Here is a 19,171-nt window from a genome sequence, read left to right as displayed (position 1 = left end):
AGACATACAGTATGTCTGATAGACATAGGAAGAAAGAGCGGCATGTGGTAAACTGAAGCTCTCACACCTTGCACTGTCAAGTATCACGGATAATTGGTATTGATTACCAAATTAGCAAGTATGTCCCTGAGAGATTTAACCCCTTAACGACCAGGAGTATTTTTGGTTTTGAATTTACATTTTTTGCTCCCCTTGTTCCCAGAGCCGTAACTTTTTTATTTTTTGGTCAAAATGGCCATGTGGGGTCTTGTTTTTTTGCTGAATGAGTTGTACTTTTGAACTAAACCATTGGTTTTACCATGTCGTCTAATAGAAAACAGGAAATAAATTCCAAGTGCGGTAAAACTGCAAAAAAAAGTGCAATCCCACATTTATTTGTTTTTTTTTACTAGGTTGACTAAATGGTAAACCTGACCTGTCATTAGGATTTTTCAGGTCATTACGAGTTCATAGACACCAAACTTGTCAAGGTTCTTTTTCATCTAAGTGGTGAAAAAAAATCCAAAGTTTGTAAAAAAAAAAAAAAAAAAAAGTAGCTTTTCCATTTTTCGGGATCTGGAGCTGGGTGATGGCTTATTTTTTGCGTGCACATACGTTCTTTCAATCGCCCATTATTGAAATGTTGCGGCAACCAAAAAAACGTAATTCTGGCGTTTTGATTTTTTTCTCGCTACGCCATTTACCAATTGGATTAATTCATTTTATATATTGATAGATCGGGCGATTCTGGATGCGGCGATACCAAATATGTGTATATTTGATTTTTTTATTGTTTTATTTTGAATGGGGCGAAGGGGGGTGATTTGAACTTTTAGATTTTTCTATTTTTTTAATATTTTTTAAGACTTTTCTTTATACTTTTTACTCGCTTCAATAGTCTCCATGGGAGACTTGAAGCTGAAGTTGTCCGATCGCCTCTGCTACATACAGAGGCTATCAGACAATGTAGCAGAAATGCTCACTTGCTATGAGTGCCGACCACCAGGCGGCGCTCATAACGATCCAACAAAGACAACCACAGGGGTCTTCTGCTGAACCCGGGTTGTCATGCCAACCCATCGGCGACCTGCGGTCATGTGACACGGGCGCTGATGGGAGGAGGTAATGACGCGCTTCCTGCACTTGCATATTAAATGCCGCTGTCACAGTTTGACAGTGGCATTTAACATGTTAACAGCCACAGGTGAATCGCAGATTTCACCTGCAGCTGTTCTGGGCACATGTCCGCTGATCAGATCAGCTGTCATGTACCAGAAAAGGTGCGGGCTCATTGCCGGAGCCAGACCAAACAGGGGGGAGGCGTCCAATGACGGTCTATGTCCGTCACTGGACATTAAGGGGTTAAGGAGGACCTGTCAGGGTTTTTTTTAACCTGGTGAAAATGCCGCTGTTCTCCTGAATTTGATGATGTTTTTCTTTTCTTCCTCTCTGTTTATGAATTATGGTCTTTTTCCCAGTATATAAATCAGGTCTTTTCAATCAAGTGGGCTTGATCATAAGTGCTTTTCTGTAGGCGTCTTCATGAGGACTACGCCCTCTTGGCTAAAAAGATTAGTAGATTTATATACAGGGAAGAGAGAACCATATCTCAGTACTGGAGAGGTGCAGGAAGAAAAGAAAAACAACGCCGGATTCAGGAGAACAGCGCCATTTACATCAGATAAGTAATATATATATATATACACACACACACACATACAATATATACTGTGAAAAAACGGAGGAATAGAGTCTATGCTAGTTTACAAAAGTACCAAATTTTATAAGTCATAAGATGTGACATAAAATGTCAATATATGCAAAAAGACACCATACATAATACATATGTGAGAAGACTATGTGAAACGAGGGTACAAATCTAGTTTAAAGTGACCTCAATGCCCTAGAACGTAGCTTAAGTGACCTGCCGCCACAATTGGTGCATGTGGGACAAAAAATGTGCTGCCACTAGTCATAACAATCTCATATGAACATAAATAATCCCAAATGTAGCAGGCATAGTGCTAAACCTCAGTGTCCAGGGCTCCCCCAAGTGTAATCATAATGAAAGTAAACCTAGGATCATCACACTAATTAGAGGAGCAACGGACTCTGAGGCGTATTGTGGGACTGAAGTTCAATAATTACATGTAAAAATACATGGCAGAACAGTTGGAATAGTTAAATCAGCAGAAAGGGGTCTGTTTCTCCTGCCCTCACGATTGGAAGCATGATGGGTAATTACATACTAATGATGCCTTTCTGCTGATTTAACTATTCCAACTGTTCTGCCATGTATTTTTTACATGTAATTATTGAACTTCAGTCCCACAATACGCCTCAGAGTCCGGTGCTCCTCTAATTAGTGTGATGATCCTAGGTTTACTTTCATTATGATTACACTTGGGGGAGCCCTGGACACTGAGGTTTAGCACTATGCCTGCTACATTTGGGATTATTTATGTTCATATGAGATTGTTATGACTAGTGGCAGCACATTTTTCAACCCACAAGCACCAATTGTGGCGGCAGGTCACTTAAGCTACGTTCTAGGGTATTGAGGTCACTTTAAACTAGATATGTACCCTCTTTTCACATAGTCTTCTCACATATGTATTATGTATGGTGTCTTTTTGCATATATTGACATTTTATGTCACATTTTATGACTAATAAAATTTGTTACTTTTGTAAACTAGCATAGACTCTATTCCTCCGTTTTTTCATGATTTATCTATGAGTCGCTGCTGAAATGCAATTTTTTCTCTTTCAAGAAACGTGGTAATTATGCCACCAACAAGTAACTAACTATGGTTTGGAGATCTGTTATATTATACAATATATACTATATATATATATATATATATATATATATATATATATATATATATAAAAATACACACATGTATATTATTATTTATATATTTATCTCAAGTGACAGGCCTTTTTGGAATGTTTTTGGCTTATTTGAGTAAATTGATAAAAGTTATATTTTATTATCAGCTGATACAAGTAAAACAGTGGAGTATGGGAAGGGACTTTATTCTACCTAGTGTCAGAACAGTAAATGTGTCTCTATGAATATCATTACCTCACTGATTATTTCAGTTGCCCGTTTGGCTCTGATCATATCTGGGATGTCTGCGCTGAACTCCATGCCTTTCCCTTTAATATTTTCAAAGTCCTTCCGATACTCTTTCTTTAAAAAAAAAAAAAAACACACTCAGAAACATGTGACATACACCGCGCGATTATCACACCTTCTTATTATACCGACCTCGTTTAAGATTTGTGACGCATTTTTCACCCTGATTAAATCCGGAGTATCTTCCAGAACTGTCAGACCCTTGCCTTTGATTCCTTCTTCTAAGTCTTTCCGGTATTCTCTCTAATAATGGAAATAAAGACAATATGATGTGTACAGGAAGTGTGGAAAGTAGCTGATTAAGACATCAAAGAAGGGATCCAAACGCAGTCACAGCTGCCTGTCCACCTCTGAATAGGGTAACCAAAAAACTGGATGGATTGGCAGGAGAACCCCTTAGACTGAGACGATAGATAGCTAGATAGATAGATAGCTAGATAGATAGATAGATACTGTAGATAGATAGAGTAGTGCAGAATATATGTCATTACTGATGCTGGACTGTACTATATGGTCTAACTCCTACCTCGCTGACCAGGGTCATAGCGTGTTTTGCTTGCAGGAAGGTTGGAGTGAGATCTAGGTCTACTGAAGCTTTTCCCTTGATTGCCTCCTCAAATTCTTTCCTATATAATTTCTGATAATTAAGAAAGCATAAATGAGATGCTGCGGTTTTACAGATTAGCTGGATATCAGCTATGAAAAGCACTAAATAGAGAGATAAAAAAATAGACAAAAAATGCACAACACTAATGATAAATGGGGTTGGAAACAAAGCTGTTTTCTTCTCGTCCGCAGGTTGTGTGTGGTATCAGCCCCATTCATTTCAATAGTACTGAGCTGCAATACCAGACACAACCTTTGTGCAGGTGTGGTGCAATTTTTAAAAGAAGTTGGTACGGCAGGCTCATGCTGGAGGGTATTACCTGTCCAGAAATCCTGACAGTAATCCTTCTGTAATCATTCCACTAACCTCGCTTTGAATTTTTTGAGCCTCCTTTGAAGCGTTGTACAACGGAGTGTCCACAAATTCAAGCATGGACCTTCCCTTGGATTTTTCATACTCTTCTTTGTACTTGACCTAAAGAGTAACAAAAAATGATGAATTATATGTTGTCACAAAAGCTAAGTACAGCTTCTTTGAAGGAAAGGTCCTTAGAAAGACTTAAAATTAGGAATTACAAACATTTACTGGAGTATTTGGGATTATTGTTGTGTTGTATGTCCCAAAGGACATTGTTTCTCAATTCTTATGGTTTGTTAAGCTGCAACTTTGAAAACTTTAGTTGTGCAGCCATGTTGTTTTTAGAGAGACGAGGAATTCTGCCAGCAACCCTTGTAAACAAGCCATTGTAGTGTTTTTTCTAATTGGACAATCATGAACTTGAAGCTTTAACATGCTCACTAAGGCCTTTAGGCTACTTTCACACATCAGTTTTTTGCCGTCAGGCAGGATCCGGCTTTTTTTAGAAAAAACGGATCCGGCATAAATTTTGGAGAACTGTAGAAACGGATCCGTTTTTTTGCTGGATCCGTCTCTGTTCCTGGAGGCTGGCCAATTGGATCTGAGCATGCGCAGACTTAAAAAAACCGGATCCGGTGGCTGGATCCGTCTTTTTCTGGATCCGGCGCATTCCGGTGCCCATAGACTTTCATTGTAGCAAAAAGCTGGAAGCGCCGGATCCGGCGCTTCCGACTTTTTCGCCGGAGACAAAAAACGTTACAGTAGACGTTTTTTCCAGACGCCGGAATGAGACAAGTTGCCGGATCCGGCAAAAAACGGATGAAACGCAATGCCATCCGGCACAATCCGGCGCTAATGCAAGTCAATGGGGAAAAACCGGATCCGGCATTGCATTTTGCCGGATCCGGTTTTACAAAAAAAAGCCGGATCGCGCCTGAAGGCAAAAAACTGATGTGTGAAAGAGGCCTTAGAGTCTGAGCTGCGGCTCTTGAGTTTTTTGCAATTACTCCTCGAGTACTGCAATATTTTATTGTGGGGTAAATTTGGTAATTTATCTACTCCTGGATAGATTGTCAACTGTCTTGAATGCTTTACTTCTGTATAATCTTTTCCGCTGTAGAATGATGGACACTAAATTGTTTTGAAATGGCCTTCTAACCCGACCAATATTGATGGGCAGTTACCATTCCTTTCTTAAGATCATTGTTGGGGTCTTTCCTCCTTGGAATTGTGGTAACATACGCCTGATTTTACAATTTACAACTTTTCAAAATGTTTTTCATTTGTAAATACTTTCATTAATTGGGGACTAAGTTCTAGTTTCAAGACTTCTGAACTTTTAGACTTTTTAAAACTACATTTTTTCATTATCTTGTATTATGGATAGTACTTGCCTGACTTTGCAGTACAGCATTCTCTTTATGATGAATCTGTTCTGCTGTATCCAAGGCAAAATGATAATTCCCCTTATTTTCCTCAAATTGTTTCTTATAGACTTTCTGAAAGACAGAGAACACGTGAATTAGACCTAATGTGAAAAGGTCAAATGATCCATTAGAGCAAACCTCGACATAAAAGTTGTTATTATTTATAAGCAAATACTTTATCAGATTCCAGACTTCTGTTTTCCCCCCAGTTCCACTATATAAGGTCCCCTATAAAAGTTGTTCAAACCCGCCAAAGTCTCATAGACAGGCAGAATGAGCGCTTCTGTGTCTGCAGAGATAGCTTATCAGCTGAACAATCGTTTGGCCAACACTTATAATTGTCACGATCCATTTTTGGATCTGTGTCAATTTGGGCTGCTCACATTTAACTTTTTTCCTTTCTGGCCATCGGGGGTTAATGTCAGTTTTTCCCACCGATGGCCGCTGGTGTTTAGTTAGTGTTTAGTTAGTTTAGTTAGTCTGCTGATGGTGAACACTCCCACCTTCCTATATAAGGTCACCTGAGGCATCAGGTGGTGTTGGTGATTCACTTCCTTTTGGATACCAACAATGATCAAGACAGGAGCTGGCTGAGAACAGTGGTGCTTCTGCTGAATGCTGATCTGGTGCCTTACTCTGCTGCTCGGTGCATTGCAGCAGAGAAACATAAGTGTTGTTTGTCTTACCTTGTCTGTTATCTTTCCCTGGTATTTTATTAGTGCAACGGTGGGACCAGTGTCCGCACTTACCAATTCCCTAGTGAAGGATAGGGGCAGGGTAAGTGAGGGACAAGGTATTCTGCTCGGCGACAGGATGAGAGAACCTGTGTAGGGTTGTCAGGTTAGTCCAGGACACAGCCTCAGGAGAGTGCAGGAGGTGTCCATTTCCCCATTCCTTATCGCAGGGCCCAAGTTGTAATTGTATCTCTGGTGTTTCCTTGTTTGTCCACTTGTTTTGGTGACCATCTGATTGCTGGGTCGTGTCACACGGGGCCGGTCACATATCGTGACATATAATCATGTATATAGGAGACTTTACTATTCCTGTTTTGTGTAATTCATATTACCTAAAGTGGCATCAAAGGAGGACCCAAAGAGACATAAAACTGTAATCTCTCACAAATCCCTTATCCGCATGTTTTCCATAAATTAAAAACTTTACAAAAGTCAGATGTTTGACATATAAGTTTCATTATGTAGAGTTTTAGACTACGTTGAAAGTAACGTATTTTTGGTCTGTGTGTTCCCTATCTGCACAATGGATAGTTTCCTCACACTGGCATGTCACTCTCCACAAGGAGAAAACTTACCCCTTGGATCACAATGGATAGCATACGGACCAACGTTAACCCTATTTGCTAGTGCACATGAGTAATTTTCCATACAGTCCCCAGGTCCTTTCAGGTGAGAATTAGTCTAGTCCAAATTGTATGAATGGAAAAAGAAGGAAGACTCTGCACACGTCCGCCATACACACTGAGCCAGTCATATCCACAAACCGCAGGTGGCTGCACAACAGCAAGCAGCTATATTACTCTCTGAAATATACTTTGACGATCCATCCAGGAAACATAGTGGGAGAGGAGACTAGTCCGGCGCCGCCCCAAGCCGGCTATTCACAGCGCTGCTGCGGCAGATTGACAGGTCTCTTCCTTGCGTATACTATAGTTTCCAAGCAGATCATCAAAGTATATTTTCTCTGAAATGCCAGCGCATTTCAGACAATGATATACCTGACTTATCGTGCAGTCAGGTTGCGATTTATACTACACGCAGTTTGGGCAGCATGAATTTACTCATAGGTTCCCTTTAAAGAGAATAAGTACTTTTACAGAGTTCCAGCTACAGATGTATAGTATGTGTCACTTTCATTCAAAGATGCAATAAAAACATGACTTTTATTGATTTTCTTTATAAGGTAGTCTAAATTTAAATTTATTAGATTGAACCTATATAATTCCAGTATCTAAACAGAATTCCTAAAATTGGAACCCTATTGGAATTATCTAAAAATGTTCAACTTATTCGTGAGCCTATGCTTTGTTCTCTAGATCATGGCTGCAGTCCATGAATTTATATAGCACATTTCAGGCACATTCATTTCATTTTCTTTCATACAGAGATCAATCAAGATGTTAAAAAACACACATATAGCCTCCTAAAAAAAAGTTTCGCCTAAACTGGCTTCCTCAGGGGGTAAGTTGCTCCAGATAATATAGTCTGAAGATACATTTGTGGCCTCAGTGGTAATAATTCTACTACACCGGTTCATAGGATGGTGTTAGTGAGAAGATAATGACTATTCTAGAGAGATAATGATTAGTCAGGATTACCTTAGGGATGGTAACGATTGTTTAACAAAATGCTGAATTTAGAGAATATGAGTAATCAACCCATCTGCTTACATTGCTTTGTAGCTTGGTGGTCTTTAGAGCATGTTCCAGGTGGAGCAAGTTGGGAAGATCTACGGATGTGTCTTGCATGGTGTGCTTGTCTTTCTTATACTTCACCTGAAAAACAAGGAAAAAGTTAATGGGGTAGTTGTCCGCTAAGAATTCACTGCTCAAATCTGTCCTCCGTGAAGACAGGTTTTCAGCTCACTGAGGGATCACATTACAATTGCTACCTTTAGAAGTTTATGGAGAGGAGACAGAGGCAGGGAGTCACAAAAAGGAAACAGCTCGAAAATTCAGGATACACAACATATATTATAGTCACAAATTGTGTTATTTCTCATGAACACACATAGGACAGGTTATCCTAAAAATTCACCTGGAACTTCAGGTACTCCTAAAGTCTGTACCACTCTGCAGTGTCCCAGGCACCCAGCTGTGCAGCAGCACACGGTGAAAGGCTAGAGCTCTCAGCACAGGCGGGCCCTTTATCCTCAGAAACGCTAGGTGCTCCCACCCATTATAAAGTAATGGCATAACCTAGATATAAAGCTACATCCTGGCTTCATCAGTATCTAATGATATCGTGATTTTACGGAAGGCTGGGCATGGTATGCCATAAGTGAGTTATATTTGATCAAACTTTGGAGAACCAATCTATATAGAGAATGGGGGACTCCTCGCATCCGCTCCAACCACCCAGGAGGTCCCTGCATCAGTCCAGCATCTGCTCTTTCCAAAAAGTAAGCAAGGTCATAGCTAACGCTTCTTACCTTCCCTGGCAGAATGTGGTCAGAAGACCTCAATCTCCTGGCCAGGTAGGGTCCGAAAGGTACATTGTCACCCATCAAGTGTACAACTGTGTATTCAGTGCTTATGCCATACATTTCTCTGTTCTATGAGCTTCTCTAAGGACAAGAGCTAGAATTCTTTCCAGTTTATAAGAGAATAGCTGTGTAGACAAACATATAATTGTATACGAAATGCATCTCAGAATGGGTAATGAAGAGATGTAGTTGCACAAGAGCATTTTTTATGTATTGTATTTTAGGGGGGTCTTTTTACCCAGAAACATGGGTAAAACACTGTTAGTGGGAATCTATCAGGAGGCTTGTGCTATGTAATCTGAGAGCAGTATGAGGTAAGGACAGAGACCCGGATTCCAGCGATGTGTCACTTATTGGATTGCTCAGTGCAATTTCGATCCCAGTTTTCTCTACTGTAGATGCAGCAGTGCTCAGAATACGGAGCTGTGTATATCCCTCCCACATCACTGATTGGTACACTCTGCTGACAATCAGTGGTGGTTGGGAGGAGAGTTGCACAGATTAGGCTATTTTCTGTGCGATCGCTGCACACGTCAAATCACCGCATGCGGACGCATCCGCATACAACACATGTCCCTGCGTACCCAATGTTAAAGATAGGTACGCAGGGAAACGCCGCCTGTAGGCGGAGCATGGGCGGAGCTTCACAGAGGAAGAAAGGAGGAAGTAGGCTACCATCCGCAGCCCTCCTGAACGCAAGTATGAAACCAGCCTTCACTGGACTTGCAAGTGAGACCTAGTCCTCTTTTGATAATCTCCTGCTGATAAAACACTGATTGTTTTGAAACTACAACACAGTCTAATAAGTGACACAACCCAAGAATCAAGGGGAATCTTTCTTGCCTAATATTATGCTGATCTCAAATTAAATAGCAAAAACCTCCTGACAAATGCCCTTTAACTGATTACGTGAACACATTCTGTCGCCACTAGGGGGAGTGTTATGAATGAGTCACCGAAGGAGGAAAAAACAAAAATACAAGCTAAGTCCAGAAAACCGGAGAGGTTGGTAGCTATCGGATTGCAGACCCCTGATCCTATCCACAACAAATAACAGTAGCCGTGGGGGGATCCTACGATGACCTAGACCCCTCGAACACAGCCGGAGAACTAAATAGGCCTAAAGAAAGAAAGGGGAAATCTAAACTGCCCCAGAGCAGACCCCAAAGCAATAGGCAGCCCCCAACATATAATGACGGTGAAGCAAGATGAAAACACTAACACAGATAGAAAGATAGGTTGAGCAAACGATGGGGCCCAAGCTAACTAAAAAGGACAGGATAGAAAAGCTGCTGTCTGCAATCCGTATAAAACCCTACCAAAAAAGTCCCAACCGTCTGATAGGAAAAACAGGCCCTGAAGTCGCTAGGACTTCAAAAAGACTATATCAGCACTCAGGTAAATTCTGAAGACAGAGCAAAGAGACAAACTGATCAGAGACAAAAATGGAACTCAGCACACCCCCGACCGGAGATGGCTGAACTCCAAAAAACAAGGTAAACAAAACTAATAAGTTCAATAGCAGAACAAAAACTTATCTTTGGGAAGCAGGAATCAGACTGGTCTCCAAGAATCCAGCAGAGAAATTACCAGCCACTCAGAAGGGCGTCGGCTGCCTTATATCCAGTCAGAATTTCCTGTTACCCAGTCATCATCTACCAGATCAGGTGTTTGGTAATCAGCCTCACTACCTTCCTTCACCAGAAGAGGGAGTTCATCAGACATCGACGATGAAGGGGAAAATGAACTCACAACAGTACCTCCCCCTTGAGGAGGGGTCACCGAACCCTCATCCACGCCACCAGGGCGATCAGGATGGGCCCGATGAAAGGCACGAACCAATCTTTCGGCATGAATATCGGATGCAGGGACCCAAGAATTATCCTCCTGGCCATAACCATTTCCATTTAACCAAATACTGGAGTCTCCGTCTAGCCAGGCGAGAATCCAGTATCTTCTCAACCTCATATTCCACATTGCCTTCAACCAATACCGGGTCAGGAGGTGCCACCACAGGAACTACTGGCTCAAAAACCTCTTTAACAGAGACTTATGAAACACGTTATGGATCTTAAATGTAACAGGAAGAGCCAATCGAAAAGAGACTGGATTAAGAATCTCCAAAATCTTGCTAGGTCCAATAAATCTAGGTTTAAACTTTGGAGAAGCCACCTTCATAGCGATATTCTTTGATGACAACCAAACCATATCACCCACCTTAAACTGGGGACCAATGGTCCTATGCCGGTTGGAAAACTGCTGGGCCTTTTCCTGGGAGAGAGACAACTTATCCATCACTTGGTCCCAGATCTGGTGCATTCTCTCCACCACAGTGTCAACACCTGGGCAGGCAGAAGGCTCCACCTGCCCTGTAGAGAATCGAGGATGAAACCCAAAGTTACAAAAAAAAGGTGACATCAAAGTGGCAGAACTAGCTCTATTATTTAAAGCAAATTCGGCCAAGGGCAAAAATGAAACCCAATCATCCTGATCAGCAGAAATAAAACATCTCAAATACGACTCCAAAGTCTGGTTTGTTCTCTCCGTCTGCCCATTGGTCTGAGGGTGAAACGCAGAGGAGAAGGACAACTGAATTCCCAGCTTGGAACAGAAAGTCCTCCAAAATCTAGACACAAACTGAACTCCTCTGTCAGATACAATGTTCTCAGGAATCCCGTGCAAGCGAACCACCTGTTGCAAAAACAAGGGCACCAACTCTGAGGAAGATGGCAACTTAGGGAGTGGTACAAGATGGACCATCTTAGAGAATCTATCACAAATCACCCAAATAACAGTCATTCTCTGAGAGACAGGCATATCAGAGATAAAATCCATTGAAATATGGGTCCATGGCCTCCTGGGCACGGAAAAGGCATCAACAACCCATTAGAGCGAGAACAAGGTTTAGACCGAGAGCAAGTCCCACAGGACTGCACAAAATTCCTGACATCACGAGATAAGGCGGGCCACCAAAAAGACCGACTCACCAAATCTCTAGTACCAAAAATACCTGGATGACCAGCCAATGCAGAGTAATGAACTTCAGACATCACTCTCTTCCTCCACTGGTCAGGAACATACAACTTTCCACTGGGACAACGCTCAGGTTTGTCCTCCTGAAACTCTTCCAGAGCACGTCTCAAATCGGGCAAGATGGCAGAAAGAACTACCCCCTCACCTAAGATGGTAGCAGGCTTGGTCACAACAGGAGAATCAGCAAAGAAACTCCTAGAGAGGGCGTCTGCCTTGACATTCTTAGTGCCCGGAAGAAAAGAGACCACAAAATCAAAACGTGTGAAAAACAAGGCCCACCTAGCCTGTCTAGGATTCAAGCGTTTGGCCGACTCCAGGTAAATCAAATTCTTGTTGTCAGTAAGGACCACAACTTGATGTTTAGCTCCCTCCAACCAATGTCTCCACTCCTCAAATGCCCATTTCATGGCTAACAGTTCCCGATTCCCCACATCATAGTTACGTTCGGATGGGGAGAACTTTCGGGGAAAGAAAGCACAGGGATTCATTTTAGATCTTACAGGATCTTTTTGGGACAAAACAGCTCCTGCACCAATCTCAGAAGCGTCCACCTCTACCTGAAACGGGAGTGAGATATCAGGTTGCCGCAAAACCGGAGCAGAAGTGAACCTTCGCTTCAGCTCCTGAAAGGAAGAAACAGCCTCCGGAGACCAATTCAGCACATCAGCACCCTTCTTAGTCAAATCAGTCAATGGTTTGGCAATACCAGAAAAATTAGATATAAATTTACGATAAAAATTAGCAAAACCCAAAAACTTCTGGAGGGCCTTCAAAGAAGTGGGCTGAACCCAATCATAAATGGCCTGTACCTTGGCCGGGTCCATTTCAATAGTTGACGGAGACAAAATAAATCCCAAAAATGAAATCCTCTGTACACCAAAAAGGCATTTCGATCTCTTGACATACAGGGAATTCTCCCTCAAAATCCGGAACACAGTCCGAACATGTTCCACATGAGAGTCCCAATCCTTGGAAAAGATCAAAATATCATCTAGATAGATGATCAAAAATTTATCCACCAAGTCTCGGAAAATATCATTCATGAAGCACTGGAAGACAGAAGGGGCATTAGTGAGCCCCAAAGGCATCACCAAGTACTCAATGTCCCTCCGGAGTATTAAACGCCGTCTTCCATTCATCCCCATGCTTAATGCGAATAAGATTATACGCCCCCTGAGGTCAAGCTTTGTAAACCAACAAGCACCTTTAACTCTGGAGAATAGATCAGAAATCAGGGGTAACAGATACTGATATTTAACAGTAATTTTGTTGAGTGAACGATAGTCAATACAAGGCCTTAATGACCCATCTTTCTTAGCCACGAAAAAAAAACCAGCACCTAAGGGTGAAGAGGATGGTCTAATATGACCCTTCTCCAATGACTCCTTAATATAGGATCGCATAGCCTCGTGCTCGGGTACAGATAAATTGAAAAGTCGACCCTTGGGAAATTTACACCCAGGGCTCAGCTCAATTGCACAGTCATAACTCCTATAAGGAGGCAAAGACGCAGACTCATTCTCACTAAATACATCATAATAATCAGCCAAATAGTCAGGAACATCATGCGACTGGGGAGAGGTGGAGAAAACAGGAGCATCACTAAGGGCACACCGACAACCCCAACTCACCACAGACACAGATTTCCAATCCAAAACTGGATTATGGATTTGCAACCAGGGAAACCCCAGAACAATGGTATCATGCAAATTATGCAACACCAAAAATCTGCAATTCTCTTGATGGTCTGGGGCGACCCGTATTACCACCTGGGTCCAAAACTGAGGTTTATTCTTCGCCAAAGGAGTAGCATCAATACCCCTCAAAGGGATAGGCGTCCGCAAAGGTGTCATAGGAAATCCACAACGTTTAGCAAAATCCAAGTCCATCAGGTTCAGAGCTGCTCCCGAATCCACAAAAGCCTTAGCGGAAAATGTGGACAGGGAGCAGATCAGAGTAATTGCCAGAAGAAACTTAGGTTGAACACCACCCACAGCAAATGTGTGTGCAAAACGTTTCTCTCATTTTGGGCAGACAGAAATAATATGCGAGGCATCACCACAGAAGAAACACAGCTTATTACGCCTTCTGAACTCCTGACGTTGCGCCCTAGACAAAACTCTATTACATTGCATAGGTTCAGACATTTGTTCAACAGGTGGCAACACCTCTCGTGCGGTTTTGCGTTCACGCAAACGCCGATCAACCTGAATGGCTAATGACATAGAATCGTCAAGACCAGAGGGAACAGGAAATCCCACCATAGTATCTTTTACGGTTTCTGACAAACCCTTCCGAAAGGGAGCTGCCAAGGCACCATCATTCCAGGTAGTAAGGACCGCCCACTTTCAGAATTTTTGACAGTACAACTCTGCAGAATCCCGACCCTGGCTCAAGGCCAACACGGCCTTTTCAGCCTGATCAATAGCATTAGGTTCATCATACAACAACCCCAAGGTTTGAAAAAATGCATCCACATTATTTAGAATAGGATCATCAGGTTTCAAAGAAAACGCCCAATTCTGGGGATCGCCGCGCAGCAAAGAGAAGACAATTTTAACCTGCTGCGCGGAGCTCCCCGACGAGTTAGGCTTCAAGGCAAAAAATAATTTACAATTATTCTTAAAATTCAAAAATTTAGACCGATCCCCAAAAAACACATCAGGAGTAGAGATCTTTGGTTCAGCAGCATGTGAATGAGCAAGATAGGCGGAAATTCCCTGCACTTCAGCAGTGAGCTGCTCCACACGATCAGACAATTGCTTCATCTCCATTGAGAAAGAAAAAAAAAATTCCCCCTACGGCCTCAGAGACATAGAGGAAAAAATATACACAAAAAAAAAAAATTCTGACACTTTTTTTTTACAATTCTTTCCTGCTATTGAGTACCCTAGGATCTGCGGTTTGGCTGGTGATTCTGTTATGAATGAGTCACCGAAGGTGGAAAAAACAAAAATACAAGCTAAGTCCAGAAAACCGGAGAGGTTGGTAGCTATCGGATTGCAGACCCCTGATCCTATCCACAACAAATAACAGTAGCCGTGGGGGGATCCTACGATGACCTAGACCCCTCGAACACAGCCGGAGAACTAAATAGGCCTAAAGAAAGAAAGGGGAAATCTAAACTGCCCCAGAGCAGAACCCAAAGCAATAGGCAGCCCCCAACATATAATGACGGTGAAGCAAGATGAAAAAACACTCACACAGATAGAAAGATAGGTTGAGCAAACGATGGGGCCCAAGCTAACTAAAAAGGACAGGATAGAAAAGCTGCTGTCTGCAATCCGTAAAAAACCCTACCAAAAAATGTCCCAACCGTCTGATAGGAAAAACTGGCCCTTCAAAAAGACTTTATCAGCACTCAGGTAAATTCTGAAGACAGAGCAAAGAGACAAACTGATCAGAGACAAAAATGGAACTCAGCACACCCCCGACCGGGGATGGCTGAACTCCAAAAAACAAGGTAAACAAAACAAAACTAAGTTCAATAGCAGAGCAAAAACTTATCTTTGGGAAGCAGGAATCAGACTGGTCTCCAAGAATCCAGCAGAAAAATCACCAGCCACTCAGAAGGGCGTTGGCTGCCTTATATCCAGTCAGAATTTCCTGTTACCCAGTCATCATCTACCAGATCAGGTGTTTGGTAATCAGCCTCACTACCTTCCTTCACCAGAAGAGGGAGTTCATCAGACATTGATGGTGAAGGGGAAAATGAACTCACAACAGGGGAGCACACTGCATACTGATATATTATTCAGTTCTAGAGATGCTGTATAGCTCCATCTAGTGGCAGCTGCAAGGAGATAGAATTGTATCATCTAACTATATGGATGCATGGAGGAAAATAGGGAATTTGGAGCTCTCTGTCATTAAAAAGGTATTTTTAAAAATTGACAATCGGATATAGAAAGGAAGTAGGGGACTTTGTAGTGTGTTTATGGATACAGCAAAGCCCTCCTTATAAAAAAATCATGCATTTGGCTCTTGGAACATTTTTTGGAAGTTAAAAACCTTTTCCTGGGCTACATTCTACTGTAGACTGTGACAATTGTCATGTATGACACAAGTTTATTGAGAGACTTTGAGAAAAATAAGGATAAAAATAACGGTAAAAATAATAATGTACGAGGGATTGACAGCCTTTATAAACTAATTGACTTGTTTCTGCTTATTATTCCTAGTTGCCGGGCTTCTCCTGTAATCCTCATCAATCCCTCTGCTTGCCAGAAGGTAAAAAACAATGATGGACACTTTTATACTGTACACAGTATTAATATTACTATAGTTTCTATTGCACTGTTGTGCATTAATAAATAACGGGTGTGAATTCTGTAGGCTGATAGCTACATTAACATTCAGTATAATGGGATTGTATGGCTATGACTTCATATTAACTGGTTCATAATTGAGCGCCGCAGTTTTGAACTAAACAGAAGAGAATAAAATATCAAGAGAATCATTATATAGAGTAATAAAAAGTTTGCGTGAGGACACTTTTTGGCCGGACTCTGAAGGTACTTGGTGGAAAAATGAGTCATCAGACTTTTAGTTGTTCTTTCCTGCCATGTAGAAAAATTAAAAAAAATATATATATACTGGAAATTATATATATGTGACTTTGTCCTAAAATAAAAAAAAATGATGGCAGGACATAGAGAGTGCACTTCAGTGTAGTAAATGGATTATTGACATTTTATTAAGAGGATGCAAGTTTTTTGGTTGTGCTTTTACAAAAAAAAAAAAAAAGCTGCCGCTAGCTGGCTGACGAGTCCCATTTTTTTCCCTGCATCTGTACAATACGGAAATAAATGTTCAGCAACTATTACAATGACAAAGTCCTCAAAGATGGAGCTTGGCCCGACTCTGCACAAAGTCAACCAAAAACTTTTCTTCAAAGACAACAACATATAAAGCGTGTTCTTATACAGTTTAAACAAAAATATCCCCACAAATCCACTTGGTCTTGGTTGGACATTATGGCAAAACTCCCCCCCTTCGCAGCCAAAACTCATATCTCGTATATACTCCCGACTAAATACCTCTCCCACAGGGTTTAAGCCAACATTCTTATATTCCTGGGAGATGGAATTTAATCTTAATTTCTCAGATGAACAGATTTCCAGGATAGTCCTTTTGGGTGTGCGGTTTCTCAAGATGTATGTTACTCCAAGAAAATTCTTATAAAAATTTTGACTAGATGGCACATGACCCTGGTCAAACTCCAGCATCTGGGGCTGGCCAATTCTAATGTATGTTGGAGGTGCCACAATCAGATAGGGCACCATACACATATATTCTGGGAGTGCCCGGCGATAAAGGAGTCCTGGAGCGGGATCAATCAAGCTCTCAAAAAAATTCTAAAATTAATTCAACAGGATTTACAAGCATCTGAAGCTCTACTCTCATGTCCATCAAAAAAACTTCAAACCAAAAAGACATGGGCTTCTCCCGCTATTGGTTGGAGCGGCTAAGCATTTAATAACCCTACATTGGAAGGATGAGTCCCCCCCCACTCCATTCTTGTATATTGATCCAAAGTGAGTCAAATCTCCCGCCTCGAAGAGCTCTCGAGTTGGGAGACTCAACCATGATTCATATGTACGCATTTGGGCCCCCCCGGAAAAATTTGCAAAAAAGTAATAACTAATATGGTTACCCGTTGCCCTCTTGTAGTGCCATGTTTCAATGCCCTGTCATATAGTTTCTTTATGATCTGATAACACAGATGTTTAATGATCTATCGTGTGTACCTATGTCAGTTTTTGTTACAATTGACTGTTGTATTTCCCCAATCTTGTATTCCTTGCCCCTCTTCCCTCTTATCCCCCCCATGCTCCATAGGTCTCTTATCGCCCTTGACCTTTTCATTCCGCTTGTCACCCCCCTTCCCCCCTCACCTCTTCTCTCCTATTCTTCCCCAGGATTACCCCACATGCCATGTAAATTGTTTTATGACAAGAATGTATCCTTGCCATGGTGACTTTCTCCTTGTACTTTATTTAATAAATAAAGAATTTACAGAAAAAAAATAAATAAATGTTCAGCCTGGAATTTGAGCTCCTACCGGCCCCAAGTGTCTCCTTACATTAGTTGGCTTTTTTTTTTTTTAACACAAAGCTCTAAATAACCTGCATGAATGCGTTGTATGATGCAATTCTGGTAACCAATCAAGACCACTAGGGGGAGCTACGGATCTTACTGCAGACTGATATATAGAGATCAAAGGGTATCACCAGCCTTATAAAAACAAATTAAAATAGCTGCAAATACTATAAAGTAACACGAAAACTCTACCAACATCTTCTCCCTCCCTCCAAGCATTCTGTGCAGAAGCTCCTACACCCGGTTTTAGTTTACAGGCAGCTGGTACAATGAAGCTTCATTTGCCACAGTGATCCTGTGACATATTACTGGCATCATGGCTTCCATTGATGATTGGCTGCAGGGGTGATATCGCTGAAAACTTGGAATACAAGCAAGATTTCTGCTTTTTATTGTTGGGGTCTGTAAAGTTTATTCTGTCCTCTTATCCTATCTGCTGTGGTTTATACAGTATAATCCTAGCATGGTTCCCATAGCCTAAAGTGAATCAATTAAAAGTATTTTAAGCAAAAACATTTTTTTTTGTTAAGAGGGGTTAGAATGGCATAAAAAATGATACTCACATATCTGAACCCTTGTTGGCCTGTTTCCAATGTTTTCCAGTTCCCTGCCAGTCTCTATTTCCCGCAGCCTCTTACCACAGGAAATGGGTTCTCGGCCAATCCCTGACTTGAGCGGGTCACAGATTCGACCAATGACAGGCTAAGCAGTCATTTTCTGGGTGTTACCAGGGAGCAGGAAGTGGTGATCAGTGAGGTGCCAGGAAGGGTCAGCACCGGAGATGATCAGGATCGGATCCATAACATTTGTTTTTATTTTTTTCCAGCACTACTTGGACAACCCCTTTAGCACAGAAGCTCCATTTTCCTAAACCTGAATCATTTGCCCAGAGTTTTACTTTAAGAATCTACAAGCCAAGTATCGTTAAATTGAATTTATTAGAATAATGTTTTTGTAATTTTTATGGTGATTCCAGTTTGGCCAAGCTACAGTACAATATCTCATACAATGCAGTCATGCAATGGTTAAGAAAGCATCCAATATTCCAGAAGGTAAAAAAGCCCACAACCTAAAGTAATAGCAGAAATTTGTTACATTTCACGTCATGCAAAAAAAATCTACAATGCATTAACCAACCAAAAATACATACATCACTCGCCAAGGCTGAAGCAGCTTGAGCCTGTCTGAAGACTGCGCTATCCAAGGGGTTGTAACGAGATTTCTTACCCTTCATTTCTTCAAACTGTTCCTTGTATTTCACCTAAAAGAAAAAATATATATTTGTGTGCGCCCAATATGTTTT

The 19,171-nt window shown here is 41.5% G+C and overlaps 1 protein-coding gene across 10 annotated transcripts in view; it reads right to left on the bottom strand.

Moving 5' to 3' along the window:
- The window catches only part of NEBL (nebulette), a 215,104-nt gene that overhangs the window by 31,149 nt on the left and 164,784 nt on the right, over positions 1–19,171 (bottom strand). For 8 of the 10 annotated variants that reach the window (XM_073581843.1, XM_073581833.1, XM_073581837.1 and 5 more), the window contains 7 exons: positions 19,019–19,129; positions 7,919–8,023; positions 5,482–5,586; positions 4,097–4,204; positions 3,650–3,760; positions 3,256–3,366; positions 3,070–3,177 (listed from right to left, as the gene is read on the bottom strand). The exons of the other annotated variants lie outside the window; for them this stretch is intronic. In XM_073581843.1, coding sequence (XP_073437944.1) covers positions 3,070–3,177; positions 3,256–3,366; positions 3,650–3,760; positions 4,097–4,204; positions 5,482–5,586; positions 7,919–8,023; positions 19,019–19,129 — 759 coding nt within the window. The remainder of the gene's footprint in view (positions 1–3,069; positions 3,178–3,255; positions 3,367–3,649; positions 3,761–4,096; positions 4,205–5,481; positions 5,587–7,918; positions 8,024–19,018; positions 19,130–19,171) is intronic. 10 annotated transcript variants of the gene reach the window in all.

This window comes from Dendrobates tinctorius, unplaced genomic scaffold (genome assembly GCF_039654945.1).
Source record: "Dendrobates tinctorius isolate UK_male_01 unplaced genomic scaffold, ASM3965494v1 ptg000070l, whole genome shotgun sequence".
In the NCBI taxonomy this organism is placed as follows: Eukaryota; Metazoa; Chordata; class Amphibia; order Anura; family Dendrobatidae; genus Dendrobates; species Dendrobates tinctorius.
The sequence above is the reverse complement of the archived record's forward strand: the minus strand, read 5'-3'. Positions and strand labels throughout refer to the sequence as shown.